This window comes from Spinacia oleracea, chromosome 1, assembly GCF_020520425.1.
Source record: "Spinacia oleracea cultivar Varoflay chromosome 1, BTI_SOV_V1, whole genome shotgun sequence".
Classification (NCBI taxonomy): Eukaryota; Viridiplantae; Streptophyta; class Magnoliopsida; order Caryophyllales; family Amaranthaceae; genus Spinacia; species Spinacia oleracea.
Window position 1 is genome coordinate 27,731,685 of NC_079487.1, and position 22,522 is coordinate 27,754,206.

At 35.9% G+C, this 22,522-nt stretch overlaps 1 protein-coding gene across 1 annotated transcript; it reads right to left on the bottom strand.

The window, feature by feature from the left end:
• Window positions 1–9,509: 9,509 nt before the first annotated feature.
• Window positions 9,510–19,004, bottom strand: LOC110777603 (uncharacterized). Its single transcript, XM_056834633.1, has 7 exons — window positions 18,729–19,004; window positions 17,369–17,564; window positions 12,197–12,406; window positions 11,976–12,104; window positions 10,097–10,172; window positions 9,916–10,011; window positions 9,510–9,833 (listed from the first exon to the last, which is right to left on the bottom strand). The coding sequence occupies exons 2-7, from the start codon at window positions 17,494–17,496 to the stop codon at window positions 9,735–9,737; spliced, it is 738 nt and encodes a 245-aa protein (XP_056690611.1). The 5' UTR covers window positions 17,497–17,564; window positions 18,729–19,004; the 3' UTR covers window positions 9,510–9,734.
• Between the last annotated feature and the right edge of the window lie 3,518 nt (window positions 19,005–22,522).

The following is a 22,522-nucleotide window of genomic DNA, read 5'->3' on the forward strand; positions in this document are numbered from 1 at the left end:
ATGACATGTGAGGGATATGTAGACACTTCAAAGTGATGTCCCTTAAGTCAAATGTTATCACTCGGGGGCTCGTGAGACTCTCGCAAAACAGGTCACATACACCATGGCTTGTGTGATGCACTCCGTCTAATACTTTGACCATCGTCTCATCCCGAGACTCAGTCAAAGTGGGGGCTAACTGTAGACACCTACTTTTGTCCCCATTCTTGAAAGGGAAAGGTTCGCTGATGAAAGCATAAATCTCCACTTGACAACGCATCTCCTATAAAATAAACGGATCTCAATTCCCCTTTTCATTTCACCCGAAACCTGCTATTTATAGAAACCTCCTATTTATGGAAACCTGCTAAAAATAGTAACTGTCGTAAAAGGTAGCTTCTAAAAGTGGCAAGTCATAAAAGATAGAAACCTGTCAGAATTAGGTGTTGCACTCCAACATAAATCCTAAATGAGATAGAAAAATGCGAGAATCCTATTCCTAATATAATTCGGAAATAAAGAGTTACGTATTAATTAAAATCCTAACGAGCCTAGAGTTCGTAACGGGCCCAGATCCATTCCGTCATGAAATTGATACGCACTAAAAGACTCGATTAAGTCTCAAATACTACGGATTTCAAGAATCCGAATTCGACTAAGAAAACAGCCCAGACCCTATTTTCAACGCCTGGCTCTGGGCGCCGAAATCTTCGGCGCCCAGGCCTGGGCGCTGAAAATACCTGGGTACGTGTTTTTTCCTAATTCTTTGTGGATTAGAACTCTGCAATTCTATCTTTCCACGAACTCTTCCCTATAAATACAGCCCCAAATTCGACGTGAAAGGACACAACACACAATTCATATTCTGAGTATTGACTCCAACCCTTAGCCTAAGCCTCACGCTGCGAAATTGTTCACGCGTTCTGTCGCAATCGATCCATAAATCGAACAGAACGTATCCTGTCCCATAATTGAGATTCGTTAAATAAAAAGGAGAAATAGCAAAGTCAAAGTGGTTAGTTTTCTAAGAACCGTGACGCACCTCTCAAGGGTGCGTCGTAATGTGTCTTATTTCGATGATTTAATTGCTTTCCTGGCCCTTTTTATGAACTGTTAAACTAACTAAATCTGATTGTTCTATCACGCCTAACAAATATAATATTTTTGGGAAATTGGATTATCATGCTAGGTCCCTTAATACTATTTAAATCAGATAATCGCGATCGATCTAGTATTATATTTTGCATATTGCTAAAATCAACTCAGATTAGTTTAATAGTTAACGTATGTCCCTTCAATTATTTATGCTGAGCTAGTAAGGATATCCTGCCTCTGGAGTTATCGACGAGCGAAGTACTCCTCTCGGTAGTTACAGTCCCCCGAACCCTCAATCTCTACCTTGCGGGTGTATGTTGAGAGATCCCCACACCAGGGATCACAAGGGAACCTAAGGCCGTCGTGGTCAAACATAATTGCACTCCCTTTATGTCACGATAACCGGGTTTTGTCAGTTTTTCTCATTGTTGTTAAAAACTGAATGGCGACTCCTATATTACTAGTCGATTGGGTGTATACTCATAAGAAATCCAATTACACTTGATTGAATAAAAGAATCATCACACCCACGAGGGACGAGGTCACGCAATAGCCTCGTGCTTTTTCGACCCCCCTCACACCAATCATTTAATTGCTAAGCCCAATATGAAATTCCTAAGCCTAGCCCACTAGGGATTTGGGAGCCTATAAATAGGACTCTCCTCATTAAATGATCCCCTTATTTTTCATTAAAGCCTCCCTTCCTTTCTAGCCCCACACTCCCCTTTTCTCTCCCTTGTGCCCGGCTCGCCTCACCTCACCCGCACAGCACGAGCACTTCGTGCCTTGCTCGTGCAGTCGTGCCGTGCCCTCACCCCACACTCTCCCTCACAGCTCGCGCACAGCCAGCGCGTTCCTGCTGCTGCTGCGTGCTATTGTTGTTTATGTGTGCGCTGCTCTCGCCCAGCCACACGCACTCCCTCACCCGCGCCCCTCGTCCCTCTTGCTCGCGCCAGCCCACGCCCCTCGTCCCTCGTCCCGCGCACAACTGTTGCCCCTGCTGCTGCCTCTCGTATTGTCCGCGTGCACACACACGAGTGGTGTGTGTGTGTGTGTGTGTGTGTGTGTTCTTGCTCGTTCATTCAATTCGTTTGCCCAATCACAATTAATTCGTGGTTATTCCGTGCTATAGGTCGGATGGGTATAATTCTCTTCTTCCTTACCCATTCTTTTTCAATTCCGTATTTTAAATTATATTATTATTATTGTTTTGAATAATTAAAATGCTGGTAATCGGTTGTGAACACCGTATTGTGATGATTTACATGTTTTAATTCTTGAGGCGTGTTTTAATTATTAAAGTATGAATTTTCAGATTTGTTTATTTAATAAAGGCATGATTTTTATGGTGTTAAGTTAATTTTATTGAGAAATTCAAGTTAGTGTTTTAACCTAGACCTAAAGGGTCAATTGATTAGCATAATTAGGTGATTAATTTAATTATGATAATCAATTATATTTTCAGATTTATAAAAAGGTTTAAAGTGTCGGTTTTATTGATTTTAAGGGTGGGAAAAGTATGTTTTCATACTACGGATTAGTTTTGCAAATTGAGAAGATTAATTTATTAAAGAACGAATAATTTCTAATTATTATCAAGGTTTTAAGTTTCTTAAAGTTGCTGAAAATTTAATGAACATGGAAATAATTAAAGTTTCATTATTTTGATGATAGGTGGTGATTTCTAAGTGAGTGATCGTGTTTGCAAAGTGGCCCCTACACTTAGGTATTCAAGGTATAAGTCTAGGGCGACCACATTAATTATCAAGGGACATTACATGATTGTTTATTGATGTGAATTGTATTACGTGAATTTGGTGGATTTATATTTGATTTGGTGGACGATCATGTGAATTATTAGTATTGGAATTATTGTTTTGTTGATTGAACAAGCATGTTGGATATTGTGAGTATGGATTTCATTGTCAATCATGTTGTTCAATATTTATGCATGTATGGGTTGTTTCACATGCAAGGGATGGATTATTCATTGTTATTCTATTGTACGGGATGTCTAGCATACTCGTGAGCCAATTATTCGTACCTCGTTGTACTATTTATTTTACCACATGTGAAGGGTTAGCTCACGTAAGCCACCGCACATGTAGGGTTCAGTTGTGAATATTTTATATGAAATGAATTAGGATTTGTCGTGCAAGGGCACAACCCTCATGTTAATAGGCATGATGTGTAATCTCACCTTTTGTGAGATGGAACTTGGTAGTAATTTCACTACGTCTTGGTTTATTGATCAGAAGTCCTAAAGGATTAAAATGAGATTGTTTTGGTTGTCGTTTATTAAATGTATGTATGCATGTATGTATGTATATATGTATGTATATTTGTTGAGTATGAGTTTGAACAATGGGGGGAGACTTCTCGGAAAGCTTGATCTCCTACTAATTATACAAGACGTTGTTTCATTTAATTTATGCGTTGGAATTCCGTCGGTATGGCTCGACACTCGGTATGGTCCGATATTCATTATATTAATTATTATGGTGGTTGGTGGGCTCCCAACACCCTTCCTTTTATGAAAACTTCTTTTGGCCTATTCGAAGCTTATTCTAATTAAATTGTGAGTCAAGAGTCGAGTCTTGTATTCATGATTTGCTTGTCTTTTACTAAATGGCTTTTGCATGTGGATTAGTACTTTAGCGAGTGATGCATGTTTATCATTTCATTTCACTCTAGCTTTGTAAGTACTCAGCTTTTGCTGACTATGTGCCTTGTGTCTTTTGGGCATGACCTTCGCCTTAATGAACCTATGATGATCCATCATTTGCACTTGCGTTGTTGGGGATTAGATTAATGTAGCAGGTCGGTAGATCAAAGTACGATCGAAATCATGTAGCTTGGGATGGTTGAGAGAGTTGCATTCTTTTGTGCTTTGAAACTATTTTTAATACTTTAATTGTGTTTTGAATTGTTGGATTTTTAATACTTTGGTTTTGGGCCATTATGGTTCCAACTTGTAGGAGGCCTCAATAATTATTATTTGTGTTGGTTTGAAAGTTAGTTAACATTAAATTCCGCTGCGTAATTCTGGTACTAGCCTTAGCCGTTATCACGGTGGCGTTAATACCTTAGTAATTCCTTTATTTTAAGTTGGAAAATGTTTTATAAAATCAAGGAATTATTAGGGTGTTACAAAGTGGTAGTGCTTAGTTTCATTCCTTCTTTGTAGTAAGCAATACTACAAAGTGGTAATCGGAGACTAATGTTTCTTTGTAGTAATTCATACTACACAGTGGTATTTGCGGAACTTTAGGATTTTTAAATATTATTTTCCTAAAGTCAAAACGTATTATTTTGAGTACTCAATATTTTAAAGGTCTAATACCAATTATTTTGAGTCGTTTGAAATAAGTTGAAAAGTTTTGGATTATTGTTTAAATTAATTTATTTTATCCGAATTTTTTTATTTATTCAAAATTTCCGAAATTATTTTTTTATTTAGAATTTCTTTAATTTTTTTTCGGATTTTATTTTTATTAAATATCCGAATTTATTTTTGAATTTCTTTATTATTTTTCGGATTTTTTTTTTTTAAAATTAAATATCCGAATTTAATTTAATTTAATTAATTGATAGTTCTTATTAATTTTCGATTTTAATATTAATAATTTCGACTAAGTTATGAGTTATTTCTTAATTAATTTCGAAAATTAATATTACTTCCAAGTGAGGAATGGGTAGATTAAGAAGGGCATATTAGTTTAAGTATGCATTTTATGTGATTATGTGATTTATTAATTGGCATGTATATGTTTTGACCATGTTTTCTCTTGCTTTATGTGATTATTTGCATCATAATTCATGTTGAGCATATACTTGTGCATTGAAATTGTATGGCTCCACGAACTATTTATTGTATCCTTTTTGGGTTGGAATTTCTTTGGGAACGCGTTAGTAAGACTTTTTAGTTGTGAATTTTCAGGATTTAAGATGCTACCTTCTAAGTTCTCAAGTCTGGGATACCTAGAGAAACAGGATAACGAGACTCCTCTTATGTATGTTCAAAAGATTGTGTTTGCTTGTTACTACTTCGCTTCAACCAAGAATATGCCACATCTTAGGCATAAAGATATGATGGCTAGTATGGTGATTCATTGTTTGCCCCATAAGAACCCTTACATAGACCTTAAGAACAAGTTCAGTGACATGCACTACAATGATGGTACCCCTAATTGGTACAAATATGGGACTGGAGATGGTAGATGGAAGTATGATATTGAGGTTCTCACTACTATCTTAGAGGTGGCTGAAAATAGCTATGAGGATGAAAAATACTCTGCGGGTCTAGGTATGGGCTATAGAGGAGAAGAAAGTGATGGTGAAGATGATATGATACATGATGAGCAAGCTAATGATATTGAGGAGGATGATGATGATGTGGTTAAAATTGAGAATCCTAACCCTATAGTTACTGAACCAACAATTGAGATATATAGTGGATCCGAAGCTGAACTTGAAGAAGACAATGTGGTTGATAGTGTGCCACAACCAGATGATGAGGCTATGGATGAAGATTCTGATCCTGAAGAAGACTTGGATGATCCTAATGATCAAGAGTTTACTCCAGAGCAATACAAAGAAAGAGATGATCGTCGGGATGACATTAGTCTTTAAAGAAATGTAATCCTTAGTTATTTATTTTATTGATTAATAAAGTGGCAAAGCTACTATTTATGGTTATTAGTTCAGTTATGATTTGGAGAAATAAAGGGAATGTTATTGATGGATGTAAGACTTTCTCATTGAAGTATTAATAAGAGCATCGAATTTTCTTTTGTTATCTCTTCAGTTCAAATTTCGATTAAAAGTTTCGTGGGTATCGCAAAGGGACTAATTGTTATTTATTAAATGAAATTTTATGTGCAAGGTGGTCAATTTAGCAACCATCCAAATTACATGCATCGAATAAGTGGGAAAGAAGGCCCAAGGTTGGCCCCAACTTTCCCTAGGACGCGTTTGATTTGTGTTCTTGTTGTGAGTGGGTTCATTGTCGAACTAGTGCCTTAGTAATGTCGTGCCCAACCAATATTAAAATTAGTCTTTTATTCTATTCAGGAGAAGGGATATGGCTAACCAAGAAATTTCTGAAGTGGTTAGACAACTAGCTGAGGTAGTTCGAGACCTAGCTCAAACTAGAGCCAACCCAGTTACATGTGAACAATACGAAATTGCTGAAGGAGAGTCTTGGTATCCTGAATGATGTTTTGGAGCTTCCATGGGACTTTCCATATACCTTTCAGTGAGTTAATGACAAGCAAGTTGTCACCTTCAATTTGAATATCTTGAATGCCTAGCCGGATAACCTCTTGGATTCCTTTGTGAAGAGCCAACGCTTCTGCCATGAATACTTGCGTTTTGCCTAAATTGAAAGACTTAGTTGTGATAGTGTTACCATTACTATCCCTGATGATAATTCATGCTGCTGCTGAGGAAGACTTGCACGAACCATCAAAATTAAGTTTAAAGGCGCCCGTAGGGGGCGGAAACTACCTAACCAAAATGGGTGGGAAGGTGGTTGGTTGATTGGCTGGGAGAGAAGAAGTGGTGAAGGGGTACATCAGGGCCGGCTATTAGGGGGCTAGGTGGACATACAGAACAGGGCCCCGGAATTTTTGGGGCCCAAAATCAAAATGCTGGTTGATTTAAAAAAAAAAAAAAACTTTTAAAAAATAAAGCCCAGCTTCCTTCTTCCCCAATTCTCGTGAAACAAGGAAGTAAACTCTTCACATTCTTTCTCCAACTTCTATGATTTGGTTTCCGGTGAAGGGTTAATTAATTATCTCCATTATAACTCTCATAGAAATCATCCATCCAAAATTAAATGAATTGTTTCTCTACATTTTTTTTTTTTTTTTTTTACAATAACTCAACAATTAACAAATCTTCCATATTTGTTTTACTGTATCATTCTTGTTATGGAAATTATAAAATAATTTCTTTTGGACTACGAATGCTTGTTAGGGAAAAGAAATTAAATTTGTAGGAAACAAAATCTCAATTCAAATCTGAAAGAACTCAAATTCAACTTTGCCGTGAACAAATTGTTCTACCTAGTAGCTAGGTTTATCAATCTTATGCTTAATTATTATACATTACCTAGTTGAATTTTCATATTACTTCTTACTATATTGGAATTGTCGTTATATTGAGTTTTTCATTTATGCCTTTTGAAATTAGGAAATTAGATTCAAGTAAAACTGAAGAGTATATTATGTTCACCAATTTTTAAATGGACTTGGTCTACACTAAATTTATTGTGGATCATTCCTAAAAGAAGGTCAACTACTCGTTCCTAATTTATTTTGGCAAGTCTTTGAATATAATTAATATATGAAAAAAATATCAAATTTGTGTGGTTGATACATGTTATGCTTGAATAATGTGACTTTAAGTCACAAATGTAAAAAAAGTGTTAGATAAAATAATTGATTTTGGGTCCACACTAATATAATTATTGACCAGGTCCAGCAAGAATAATCCTATTCTGTTTATAATTTTAATGTCGTTAGTCATTACTAAATGTCCGTTAAAATTTACACAAGGGCCTAATTTTATACTCAGCACAAGGCCTCCGAATTGCTGGAGACGGCCCTGGGGTACCTTTAAGTTGATGAGAATCTATTAGAAGCCTGAGCTCCCATTCTTTGAAAGCGTTGGAAGCTTTTGTAGGGGAATACAGTTAAACATAATAACATGTTCGAAACAAACCCCAAAGCCAGGAAACATGTATAAAGCACACATTAAGCAAACTTACATTCAAGCGTATTTTCCCTAGTAATCTGTCAACAAACACGAACTTAGAACTCCACTTGTCGTTCCTCTACTTGGTTCAACGACACGATCAGATCCGTCTTGATAAGCGTAGCTTAGTTAATCAATCAAGAGTTTTTGCTTTTGGGAAGAACAGTTTTCGCAGAGAGAGAAAACTGAAGAACGTAATTTCTGAATTAGGTTTAGGGTTGGAAAACTGTGTGTACTAACTTGTGTGGAAAAATACAATAACCTAATTGTATTAAATGATGTAACCGGCCAAGACAAAGAGGCCTTGATCGGCCACACCAAAACACACGGACACCCGCCCACTGCCCAACGGCCAGCCACGCTGCAGGTCGAAGCCCACAGAGAGCGCAGCCAAGCAGCTGGGCCATGGGCCTGCTCGCTCGTCGCTGCTATGCTGCTGCGACTCTGTTGCGTGCTCGTGCCACACGCAGGCTGGCTGCTCGCCTTTGCTCGCCAGCTTGCTGGCTTGTTGGGCCTTGCACGCTTGCGTGGTTGGCTCGACGGGTCGGCAGCTCCGATGCCCTTCGTATTCGCGACTAATACCTTTCGGATATTATTTATCGTTTCGTATACAACAAATCACCGTCGTACGATACGATTTATTCGTTTCGCCCAGCTTACGAATATTCGCGATACGATATACGATTCCGATGCAAGGTCGTATCTTATAATACGTTTTCCAAAACTAATTCCCGAAAAGCCATTAAATGAATTTCCGATTCATTTAATCCGGTGATCTGTTACGTGCCATTGGTGTGACCTTGTAGGTTCAATCAAGAGTAAGTTGTGAGCTTAATATTCAATAGAACTCACTGATCGGAAGCATTGCTCTTGCTAGTTGTTCCGATCACTTGATCTCACTGAACTAATTGTTCGCAATTAATCTGAACCTTGGTATTAGACTAAATGCACCTTGTGTGAAAGACATATTTCCTTCATTCTCCCACTTGTCATTCAGACAAGTGTGCATTCACATTCCTTTGTTACTTAGTGTTTCTCGAATTACAGAGCTTAACTGTTAAACTTTTACAGAAGGTTAAGCCTTAACCATTCTGAGCACGGCCATGCATTTTACAGTATCTAAATCTCCGAGAGGCCTTGTTACACAACAACACCATATCCTATCAAAGATAGGAGGACAATCCATTCTTGCAATCTATGAACACTCACTTTGATTCATAGTATGCCCAATAACTGCTTTTATAGCCTCCTTTTACGGTGCGACATTTAGCTAGCATCAAAGCGAACTAATTCTCAAACGAGCAGACATAATCGCTCATGTTCTGAGCACTACAACAAAATAACATTTTAATAGCGCTTTTTTCAATGAAAGACAGCGCTTTTAAAGCGCTGTTAATTAGCAGTGATGTTAAAAGAATGACAGCGCTTTTAAAAAGCGCTATCATTTTTTCCTCATTTAGTAGCATTCAATATATAAGCGCTATTAAAGCTTCAGTATGGCGGGAAATTTTATAATTAATTTAATTTAAATTAATTAATAGCGTGTAACTAAAAAACGGTGTTGTTTAAGTGCATTTTTTTATTTTTGTCGGGCTCTTTTTAAATTTTAATTTTTAATTATTAAATACCTGTAATAAAATATAAAAACATTTTAGAGCCTACACAGAGTAATCAAATTGAATACATATAACATCCAACTTCATTTCTATCATATCAAATAAACGTCTCGATATCTCGTACATAACTTAAAATCATATATGCCTAAATACACAGTAGAATAAAAACACACTACAAAACAGAGAGAAGTATCCTTGTCATATAGTACTTCTTTTAATTTGAAACCAATAAAATGAAATTAAAACGTTCTAGAAAAATTCTAGTCGAAAAACATAATTAATACATCACAATATTAACATGAGAAGAACATGACGCGTCCATTGAGCTCTGACTTCATCAATTTGTCCTTGATCATAATTCGGAACATTGCAATCATGAAAGTACTACAAAATGAGAAAATTAACATAATTAGTGACAATGCATATAATAATGCCTAGGCTTAATTGAACAAAGAAAAATACATACATCTTCAAATATTCGAGTTTGCTTATGGTCGATGATCTCTTTCATGTATCTCATGACATAATATCCAGAATCCATGACATTCTTTTGCCGAGGACACTACACATGCAAAATACAATGTATTACTTTGAATACTTTAAAAAAACAAATAAATTTTCCAATAAACAAAAATCATAAGACATACTTGTATCTGTATCCACTTGGTGCTCATTTTAATTTTCTTCAACAATCCTTTTTCGGTTCGAAAACCAAAAAGTGCTCTGCAAACAAAACCAACATATATTATACATCTATACAGAGACTTAGTTCCAGTCCCAGAAATGGGAGTTTAGCTCAACTAGAAGCTGCATCTTCACACTGTAAGACAACATATATTACACATCCATACTTTAGTGTTGAATTAGAGTGTATAATCTGAGCTCAGCTAGATTTTTTGTCTGCAGAATTTTATAAAGAAAACAATCATTGTAATCAGAAAAGAACGCCATCATCTGCAGAGGGAAAACCACCTAATGCGTTGCCTACTAATGAACAACAGAGAACTCCTGGTGCACAGGTTGTACCTCCTGTATTGCCTACTAATGAACAACAGAGAATTCATATGGGAAATGAACTTAAGGATTGTGTATTTCTCTCTGAAGTTTTCGCTTAAAAACCAAGTCACTCAAAGTCATACTTCATTTGGAAGAACTTAAACCCTGCTGTATTTTCTATTGTGGTATGAAAAAGAAAAGATTGGCTACTGTTGAAGTTAATTTTATCTGCAATTCGTTATATATAGTGAATGATTCAACATAGCGTTCGGACTCATGTGCCTGAATCAGTAACGCAGTAGCCACATAATTTGTAAAGAATCCAACAGTCAGTCTGGTTGGTGCTAAATCAGATGTTTCTAGGGCTTGGTTCTGGTTAACCCTGGTCAATTTTGGCCAAGTTATTGCTGTCAGTCAGTCTGGTTTGGTGCTGGCCTTTTCTGTAGTTCTTACTTCCAACTATATTTATAAGTGACAAAAATCCTATAAATCCCAAGTTTAAGAGTTATGTCATGAATTTGTGCAATCAGTAAGTCAGTCTGGTCTAGGTGCTGGCCTTTTCTATTCTATTTATCCCAACTATTTATGACCACTCCTGGTTTGTGGTTCAATCCTAATGTGATGTTTAAATGTTTGTTTCTCCTAGTAAACTGTTTAAATCTCAACTAATACTTCGTAGATTATTTCAAGTCTCATTTCAGGTGTTATTTTCTTGCAAGTTTATCTTGTACCTGTGCGCTATGTACAAGCGTTAATTTTGTTTTCCTTCTTTGTTCTTACTGTAGAGAACCTGGAGCAGAGCAGAAATTCAAAGATATTAGCAATGCTTATGAGGTATTTATGACTACTCCTGCATTAATTTATTTTGCTGCCCTTCATTTGTATTAAGAGATTTACTGATCCCAAAAGGCACAACCCCTATGTCTCATCTGTTTGGTTGCTATGGAAATGGCTGACAAAACTAGGATTAGGCTAGCTGGCTATATTTTGGAATTTGGACTGCTTCACCTGGTTTCTTGGCTTTGACACTGAACAGCTAAGGCAATCTAGAAGGATTTTTTCCTAGATTATTGCATTGATATTAACCTCGGCGCATTTCATCATTTATTGGAAGGGTACAAGCATTCAAGACACACAGGTTCAAAGTCTGCTTGAACTGAATAAATGTTCTGAATCGTGCTGCATTCTAGGCTGTCTTTCAGGCTAAAAATGAAAGTCCATTTACAAAGAATAACAAATAGTTAATTTTCAATGTCGCAGGGATGTTACTATAAAATGGAGCAACACCGTAAAACAATCCAAGGTATGCAGGTAACTGGTGAGACCATATGAGAGTCAACAATTTTAGCACAAATCAAAAGGAAAATCATCATCCCAACAAGACAACACCGAATTACTGAAACAGATTCAATTCCTGTCCTATCTGAACTGTATATATATTTTGTTTTTTGTTTGAATCAGTTTCAGTTCGTGTCTGAACTTCCTGATATAAGGTTTATAGAGTATTGGAATAGAAATATTTATGCTTACCTTTCTACAATCTTACGCAAATCATCTTGAACTCCTTTCCCTATGCCCTTGTACTTTTCATTGTGTAGAGGATCCAGAAAATACACAACATCATTGTACGGATCAATGACACACAACACCCAATGGCGCCTGTATAGTAAGATGTAATAGGAGAATATTAATAATTAAACACAATACAATAAGGGACAAATACAGTTACAAAAACTTAAGAAACACTATACCCATCATTATACGGTGCTAAGAAGACTCTTCCTTTGGTTGCCTCAACTGTGGTCAATGTATTCTTGATGTACTCAGAACGGGATATTTGATCCTCTTGAATTTTCTTTATCTCCCACTTCTTAAATTGTGGTGCAGGAGATATTCCAGATGGGCATAGAAAGCCAAATAAAGTGATTACTCCTCTCATTTGGCAGCAACGATGCAATAACCTACCAATTCATCATAAAAAGTAAATTACAAACACTAGATATACTAAATAAATCATAAAACATATTATGAACCAAAAACAAAATAGAACTCACGACATGTAGGTCAACATATGACAATCTCTGATTTGTGCTTGGGCTAGGAATTGAATAATCTCCTCTCGGCCAATACTGATTTGCTTAATTTTACCTGGAACTCCTATGTCAATAAGGATTTGAACTTGCTCGTCGTGGTTCATCTTCAAAGTGTACTTGTGCATGATCTGAAGATCGGGAGAAAGTCTATCAGGTAAAGGAACCACCGTTTCATGGTTTTCATCCAACTTTTGCGGTTAGAACTCGGACGACGCATGAGAGGAATCATCTTTAAAGGCAGCAAGGGGTTTCGCCTTCGAATCAAGTTTTCTGACGATGTTATTTGACGGAGAAGCTTTAGTATTTTTATCTTTGCATTTCGGAGAACCATTATCCTGTGAACACTTGTAAACCAAGCTCTGATTATTATATCAAACAAGCAAAAACATATGTTGAAATTTCATAGACAGAGGAGGCCAATGTACAGTCATATAGAAAGAATACCAAGATTAACTTTATACCGGGTTATCCACAATAATGAGTTCTGTAGGCCACAAAACAATTGTCCCTATTGCTTCTTTGATGATGGATGCTTCACCATTATCGAGAGGCATGGGCAAAGGTTGTGTAGTCAATACCAACTCTCATGTAGCCTGGTGGTAGTGGCGTGTTGTGTACCAGAGAACCGTTGTTGACATTATGCACCTTTCCCCTAGCGACAACTCTATAACTCGGATCGGATAAAGCGAACTGGCATGCAATTATTCCCTACTCAACACTAGTTTTTTAGCATAGAAAAGAGCATCAAACTGTAATATGGAACATGTGAAAAGGGGATACCAAGGGAGGAACAAAACACCAAACTGCAGCAAGTTCAAGTTCTTCACTGATGAAAATACTTACTAACGCCTTCATAGCTTTAAGTCAATGAAATAATAGAGTGAACTCGTTGATTGAGGCAGATTACAGAATGCTGTAAAAACACTATTATTAGTGCTATAAAAACTCAGGAAACCACTAATCAACATAGAATTTCGCCCATATTTTACTATATAGACTAATAAGTTCAATTAAACCAATTATCCAGAAAAATTTATCAATTCAGGGCTAATAAGTTCAATCAAACTCAGTTTCAAGGCAAGTGAGTAAAAAGATGACCAAATATTAATAATAGAGTACAGTAAGTGGAGTTCAGTTACAAAGAGTTCCAAAAGTTCGCTGGCGTGCATGAAAAGAATTGGGCCAAAAAACTTGTCTGCCAGAGTAAAACATTCATATTTAGTGTACTGGAAAGATGGCAAAAACGGGAAGTTGTTACCTCGGGAATACGAGTACATTTGCTACTTTCCGGAACAACTTCATTGGGGCATCGATCTTCAATATCTTATCCTCACAATGTGTCCTGTTTTCCTTAGACTTTGAAACTTCGAATTTTAGAGCAACTTCATCAGGCCTTCCATGTACAACAATCTCTTTCACGAAGCCTCTTGTTTTCCTTAGACTTTGAAGTTTTCAATTTCAAAGCAACTTCATCAGGACTTCGTTCTGCGACAATCTCCTCCTCACGGTGTCTCTTTTTTTCCTTTGACTTCAAACTTTTCAATTCCAAAGAAACTTCATTAGGGCTTCGATCTTCAACAATCTCCTCCTCGTCGTCTCTTTTTTTTCCTTGGGCTTTGAAGTTTTGAATTCAATCATTTCATGTTCCAATGACTTCACACGTGCATCCATTTCAGCCATCTTATCTAAGCGCAGACTTCCCTTGAAGGCAATTTTCCATAATAACTTGTAGGTGTTACTCCAGCACCAACGGCCCTTACTCGACCGCCACCCTCTTTTATTTTTGCAAAGCCCTCCGTAGTACATCGTCACGTCCTTTATCAACAAACTCACCTTGAGATGAACGATGCATTAGGTCATCCTATAACACATTAGAACCAAATAAGAGTACAATCCTTAGACATTAAAATCACTATACACTACTACAAAAATACCATTTAACAACGCTTGTTTTTGCATTTAACAGCGCTTCTAGGAGCGCTGTTAATCGCTCAGCTGTTAAAAGAAAAGGGCACATTTAACAGCGCTTGCTAGAAGCGCTGTAAAAGGTCCCTTTAGGATAATTCAAATGATTCTTTAACAGCACATTATAAGCGCTATTAAAGGTATGCTGTTAAAGATTTTACCGCCAACTTTTAAATTATTTTATAATAGCGGATATACTAGAAGCGTTGTTAAAGTTACTTTTATTATTTTTAAAAAATAATTTTGTTGGTTGTGCAATATATTTCATTTTTTGATACCACAAAACTTTACATAGTTCATAATAACATCAAATGAATAATATAGTAAATAGTTAAATATTAATTCCAAACCTCCAATAAAAAGAATTTTGCAATTGTTATTAAAATATAACTGATTACATAAATATGTTCTAAAATAAGACCACAACATTAAACTACGAAAAAACATTAATTAATAGAGTTGTATATTTTTTTTATTCCTTAAATGTAATCTATCTACCATACATTTGTTGAACAACATAGCGCACCCTCTTACTTTGTCAATCTGTTATTTGTCACGTAACTTGGAAACTGACAATCTGAAAAGTATTGCGAAACAACAAGGTATTAGATATTCGTATATATATAAGCACCGCGGAACAACAAGGTAATATGAAAATGCTTACTTCTATTTTTAGCCATTTTGTGTTCATCTTCAACTTTGTGGCAATCTCCCTTTCACCTCGGAGTATTGGTTGATGCTGCATCACTGTGCTAGTTTTGAAGTTATGCACATTCCCTGTAGCAACCAGTCGATAACGAGGATACCAACAATGCTAATTTGCAAGGAGTTATAACGTACATGAATCAACAGACAAAAGAATGATTAGGTCAGGCACTTAATGCTAGCTGCTATAGCCATTAAGAATTATTAGCTGCTGCTCTGTTGACAAAGAACATTCTGTTTACTTTAGTCTCACTCTCACAATTCATCTCACTTTTCTCTCTCATAGGGGAATATTTTATAAGATCCCATTGTCTACCTCCAACCAAACCATATGCACAAAACACAACTAGAATGACAAGCATTGTACTTCAGAAAAGAAAGAACGCATGGGGACTATGCCACAGGCTATACCACAATCCAACCCCAACACATAATCAACATTATAGCAGCCTACAACAACAACAAAAATAGTAGCAGGCAAGCCCAACTGACCTTACTACTTCATCATAGCAATAACAAGACAACTAAGTCAGGAATCAACTAAAAAGTCTAACTTACAGGCCGGGTGCAGATTAAACCATAAGAACAAAGCAGATTACATCAAACAGAATAATCTCGCCAAAATGAGGCAACGAAAATGCTGATATCTACAAAGCGAACCTCAAAATTGAATAAACCTGTTGTGCAAGACACATTGAACTACGTAACGAGCCCTCAAGCTTTTCGAAAGGAGCATTACAAGGGAGATAAAACCTACAAGAATATTCTGTAGATTCAACTGGATTCTCATGCCACTCCATGATTAATTCTGGATGAAGTGTTGAGTACCTGAATCATATCATTAATCATTTGGAGTTTAAATGTATAGAAATATGATTAGTAAACGCAGATCAATAATAACAACATATATTTAAGATAAAGAAAAATTGCACCTATCACTGGCTAGCTGCAAACAGTAAAAATGGATGAGGCCTATAACATAATTCAAGTTTACAGTAGCACCAGTTGAAGCTACCTGGTACACTTAGTTTAAGGTTTGTAATCTGCATCCTTAGCATGTGATTCAACGAGAAGAAAGGGACCGTCAAAGAAGACGATGCAACACATTAGTGAGGGTGGGGGTGACTGCATAACCTAATGTATCTGTTACAGGAAAACCAGAAGTATTGAGACTAATTTCTAACAATGTCTAGCTAGTGATGACTCCAAAACATCATAGATTCCCATTCTTTTAGGCTCAAAATACGGGTTGGCCTAATTTGGCATTAGTGTACTCAGTTGTAGAGAATCAGTAACCAGAAAACTACTTGCTATGATCCATGAATGAAGTTATAAAAACGACATCACCAAAGCAGGACAAACTAAAAAACTAAATTGCAAGGGCATATTGTTTTTTAAAATAAGAAATGTTTACTTCAATCTATTTAACCGGTTCAACATGTACATACATAAATAGAAATTTCGAGAGGTGGCATGGGCCATCAGTTATATGGAAATTAACAAAAAAAAGGGAATAACAAGAAATATAGGATGTGGTTCTACTTCTAAGAGCTTAAATGAAGAATGAAATTGTATGATACAAAATTGACGTACATGTTTTAAGATGCTTCTTGACCTGCATAATTATTTCATCCATCTAAAAACATTTCCTGGCACAATTTTGTTTTAGCAAAATCAACAATAAGATATTCATGAAATTTATGAAAAGCATCTAATTTTATGTTAATTAAATCCTCAGTTGAAGCATCCCGACCTCAAACATGTCGAAAGCTTGAAACAATAGGAAAGAATGAACTACGAAAGGACCTTTAACTATAGTACATACCTCTGATTATCTGTTAAGGAAAAAAAAGCTACAAAAATCAAAATCAAATTAAAACCCTAGATAGCATCTTTCAACGTTTAACTAAAATAATATATAGAATAAAAAATTCCAAAGTGCATATGCACATCAACTTAGTATATACCTCACCTAATTCAAATTCTTCCAAATTATATGGTGTACTTTTCAAGTTTTCAATGTTCCCTCTCATTTTCCATGATTAATTCACAAAAAGGCATTATAGTCAAGATTAACGGACACAGACACGGACACGGACGCACTAATACAATATCCTATTCCTAAAAACAATGGTTTACTGATAGAGGAAAAAGGAGCACCTTGAATTTGAAAACTCAACGAGCTTTCCAATAGAAGAGAAGACAATAGGGCCAATTTTAGCATCACATAGAGTTGAAAGTTCCTGAGCTTTCTTGATTAACCTTCTTCTTCTCTTTGAGAAAGTCATTTGTCTTGCAGTTACATAATCAATCTTCTTGAGATGGATTCTTTATCTCACGTTTTCCAGCCCCCATTCTTCAACCAGAAATTAAATAAATTAGCACTCAGCTCAAAACTCACATAAAACAATAAAAATCACCCAAACTTTGGAACTTATTACATGAAATTCAACTGAAAATCACCCAATTTAAGACCAGAAGAAGACAACAGAGCAACTAAAGAAGCTAATCACACTTTTGTTCGTAAATTTGTAATTGATTATGTATGTAATTATCTATATGTAATAGGAAGATGAAAACAAAATCAACCAGATTATTATTGAAATTCTCTGAATCTTGTTGATTTTGTTTTCATCTTCCTATTTTGGATTTTTCTTTAGCAATATAACCTGAATCAGAGTTGTGAAAAATGTAAGTACAACCTTCTCACAACCCCTCACCAAACCCCCTACCTTTTGGAATTTAATAAACTAGTCATGTAAACACCTCCGGCCTTACAGACGTTAATATCTGAAATTTTAAGTGGAATGGAAAGCATATATACTTTAAACATCAGCAAATCAAAATGAATATCCCAAGTATAAGAAGTAGCTTAAAAACGAGCATATAAATAGTATAACTCAGTTGATTATTGTCAGCTAATGAATATAGTGGTAATTGAGGAAGTTATTAAATTTTTACAAAGACAACTGTAAAAGTGGTGAAATTTTGTACATATTATCAAGTATTGACACACCATTCTTAATGAATGCAAAAGAATCACCATTGCTTAATAACACCAAAAAAATCTTCAAACAACTATTTAGGAGCATCTGGACTGACAATTACCTCAACTACTTTGAAAAAAGTATCGGGAGGGGTTGGGGTGTTAGTAACTGGTTTCTGTTAAAAAAGAAAAGATCTAAATTCTTTACTCTAAACAGAAGCGTGTAAACTTAATTAAGTAGGATAACAGACGCCTCCCATTGTAATGTAAAACAAGAAGGCAGATCAGCCATCACTACTACAGAAATCTGGATAATTTATGAACCCAATAATGAAATCATATAATACTCACAACCTACATATACAATTCGAGGACCCAAACCCATAATTAAAACAATCGTATTTGAATTCAAACCCCCTTTCCCACAAAACAAATTCAAGAAAATTAATTAACTATAACCGCACACTTAAAACGCAAAATTAAGAACAATCCAAACATAAATCAACAAAATTCCTTAAATTGTATGGAGTATACCTTCAAATTTGATTATTCAATCTTATCGTGAGAAGCTCCACCAGGTGAGCGGAAGCGCTGCCAGGTGAAGGGAAACGTCGTCGCGTGAAGGAAATTCCTCTCGATTCTTCGCTCTGGTTATGATCGATTGAGATTTAGTCTTGACAGTAAGGGTTTTGCAGAGGAAGAAGCGAGGGGGGGAGAAGACGGTTGTTTTCTATTACGGAGTATGAGAGAGAGAGTTGTTTTAGGGGTTTGTCAATTTGTCGTATATTAATCGATAGCGTTGGTTGTTGGAGCGCTGTTATACATATGTAAATATGACAACGCACACCGGGTAAGCGTTGTAGTATGAGTATTTATTATAGCGTGTTTATCATAAGCGCTTTAATAGGCTATATTCGATATATTTAACAGCATAAGGGCAAAAAGCGCTGTTAAATTAACGCTGTTAAATGATATTTCTGTAGTAGTGATACGATTAAATACATACGTTAAAAAACAAAGGACAAATTCATACAATTCGACTAGCCACTTCTTTAGCTGAAGGTATAATGTTCTTATCTTTGTCAGTTCTCATAAGTTTCCACAATTGGCCACGACCTACAGATGTTACAATGTTACCACCTGGTTCTGCTCGAATTTTTTTAATCTAAAAACAAAACAAAACTAAATATCAGTTCAATTACATTGAATAATTATATAATGTAAATATAATAACTTTAATACATACCACATCTTGTAAAAAATATAGCACAACCTCTTCGTCCTTTCCTTTGAAGATAGTCATTATTACTTGCACGTTCTCGATTAGCTTCACTTTTTTCCTAGTCAAGCAAGCATTAATAATTACAGCAACATCAAATAGTAAGTTTGATTATTCAAAAATCTAAACTAATTATCATATACTTCGTTGGTTCCTTAATTAGTTTCTTATAGGCGCAATATATATTGAATGTGAAGGAATATACTATGGATGTTGTTTTATTAGTTTAAGAAACTCCATGGATGCAACTTGAGGAGTGGGGACTTAAAGGAAGCCATGTAATGCATAATAACTGAGGGGGAAGCATAATGAGAGTACTTTGAATTATTGTTCTAGGACAAGATTTGCGTTAAATTTTCATGTTTAGATTATGCCGGCAAATATTATTATAAATAACATTGCTAATTTGCTTTCATGTGAAGGTGAAGGGGCTAATTTGCTACTTATCCCTGTCTGAAATCAACTAGAAAGGAAATATATACCTGAAATTCATCAGAAAGACGACTTTTCACAAACTTTTTCCAATGGATGCTATCAATAAAATCATATTTCTTAGGTGGCTTTTCTTGCTACTTCCCATGTTGATCAAACAACCAATTTCTTGATATATCCGATTTAAAGTTACTCCAACACCGCCCTCCTTTCTTTAGAAACCAGGATTTCTCTCTCTCGCTAACCCTAAATGTTATCTGCATTAAAGTAATAATAGAATTAAATCAAATTATTCAAAGAAGTTAAACATACATCTCAATTTTCAGTAATCAGTACATAGAAACATGTATAATGTATCATACAGAAATGAAATGTTATACGATGAGACTCGACATCAGATCCTTTCCTAACTAAGATAATAATTTAATAAAATTTCATAACTAAGACTCAACAAAAGATCCTTTTGGGTTTACCATCCATGTTAATTATTTTTGGTCTTTTTTCTCTTTTTTCCCTCTTTTCCCTTTTTCGTACTTGACTCTGATTCATCAGCAACCCATATCCCCTCTTCATCATCATCTCGGATGTAAAACTAATTTTCCACTTCATTATTCCTAACTGTTTGAGATTGTAATGAGAATGAAGGATCTTCCATGTCATCCACATCATGGTCTCCAAATGCAGATCTTTTATTTGACGATAAAACAACATGTCGCCTTTTATCAGCCGGGTCAATCACATAAAAACCTACTTTGCTTGGGAAGCAAATACAAATGGCTCATCCTTACAGCCCACTCTCTGAAAATCAACTAAAGTGAATCCTTGCTTGTCGAAATTTATGCCATTGTTCTGATCTGCCCACCTGCAGCTGAATATAGGAATCCTAAACTTCCTATAATCCAATTCCCATATGTGTTGAATCACTCCATAATAAGTCATCTTTGCATAGATTAGATTTTTATCTTTCGCACTAGAGATGTGCATAGCTTCTACCAACACAGCTACCCCACTATTTTGCATGGTTGTCTCCTTGTCTATATCCTTTGTGTAAAATGTATAGCCATTTATTTTATAACCAGAATATGACATAACCTCAAAACAAGGACCTCGAGAAAGCCATTTCAATCTGTCAGAAATAGATAAGGGTGACTTAGCTAATTCATCAGAAATTCGAACTCGCAGCCACTCAATGAAAGAGCGATTATGTTTCTCCGCTATCCATTGTTTACTCTTGCGTGGATGTAAGCCTATAAAAAACAACATGTGTTCTTCCACGTACGGATCAACCTCTGTACTATTGTGAAGGACATATAAGTGTGCTTGATGCCACTGTTCATGAGATAAAGACACCACCTTTTTTCCAACAATCCCCTTTCCTTGAAACCCTCCGGGATCCCTAGGCTTTGGAAGCCCTATTGCATCGACATTAGAAATATAGTGAATACAAAACTCAAGAGCTTCTTCAATCAAGGTGCGTTCAACAATGCAACCTTCTGGTCGACTTCCACTGTGGACATAATCCTTCAGTATTTTCATAAATCTCTCAACGGCGTACATGTATCACAAATAAGCAGGTCCACATAGCTGAACTTCTCTAACCAAATGTACAGTCAAATATATCATAATGTCAAAAAATGATGGCGGAAAATACATTTCCAACTGACACAAAGTAATAACAAGGTCCTTTTGCAAATCACTCAACTAATCTCGCTAAAGAAAATGCCAAGTTTTGTGATAGCATTTCGGATAGGTTCTTGCAGAATGGATCGAATAGCAACCGGAAGAAGATGCTCCATAAGAATGTGGTAATCATGTGACTTTAAGCCAATTAGCTTCAAGTTTTTCATTGATACAAGTGTTTTTATGTTAGAAGAATAACCCTCGGGAACCTTAACTCCATAAAAACACTCACAAAAAGCAAATTTCTCCTTTCTAGATAGAGTATAGCACGCTGGTGGCAGATATGTACGACTATTACGCTTGATTGGTGCCAATTCTACTCTAATCTCCAAGTCAACCAAGTTTAGTCTAGCAGCCTCCCCATCTTTAGTCTTACCAGGCACATTAAGTAAAGTACTTATAAGACTTTCACAAACGTTTTTCTCAATATGCATGACATCAAGGAAGTATCTCACATGCAAGGTCCTCCAGTACGGAAGGTCAAATAATATTGACAACTTTTTGTGTCCGGTACAGGGAACATTTTTTGCGTTTAACTTCCCAAGCTTAACATCCAACTTTTGCATTTTCTCAAGTATTTCATCTCCTGATGGCGGCACTGGAGGAGTACCTTCTTCAGTTTCCCCATTAAAAGATTTTTTCCACCTTCGATAATGATGGTCAATATGCAAAAATTTGCGAAATCCCGGGTAGACATTCTTATGAGAAAAATTCAAGTAAGGTGAGAATGTATTCTCCTCACAAATAGGGCACGCCTCATATCCTTTAACGCTATATCCCGCCAAATTTCCATATGCTGGAAAATCGTTTATTGTTTCATAAAGCAAGGCTTTCAGATTAAAATTCTCATTGCGATGAGCATCAAAAACTTGTATACCCGAATCCCACATCATCTTTAAATCTTCAATTAATGGTGCCAAATACACATCTATGTCGT

Excerpts from the sequence above, each read along its gene's own strand:
- LOC110777603 (XM_056834633.1), bottom strand. The coding sequence starts at position 17,496 with ATGACTTTCTCAAAGAGAAGAAGAAGGTTAATCAAGAAAGCTCAGGAA. Across the intron at positions 12,407-17,368 it reads GTTGAGTTTTCAAATTCAAG|GTTATTGCATCGTTGCTGCC; the intron begins GTGCTCCTTTTT and ends ATGAATTGGTAG. Across the intron at positions 10,173-11,975 it reads TTGCGTAAGATTGTAGAAAG|AGCACTTTTTGGTTTTCGAA; the intron begins GTAAGCATAAAT and ends TTTTGTTTGCAG.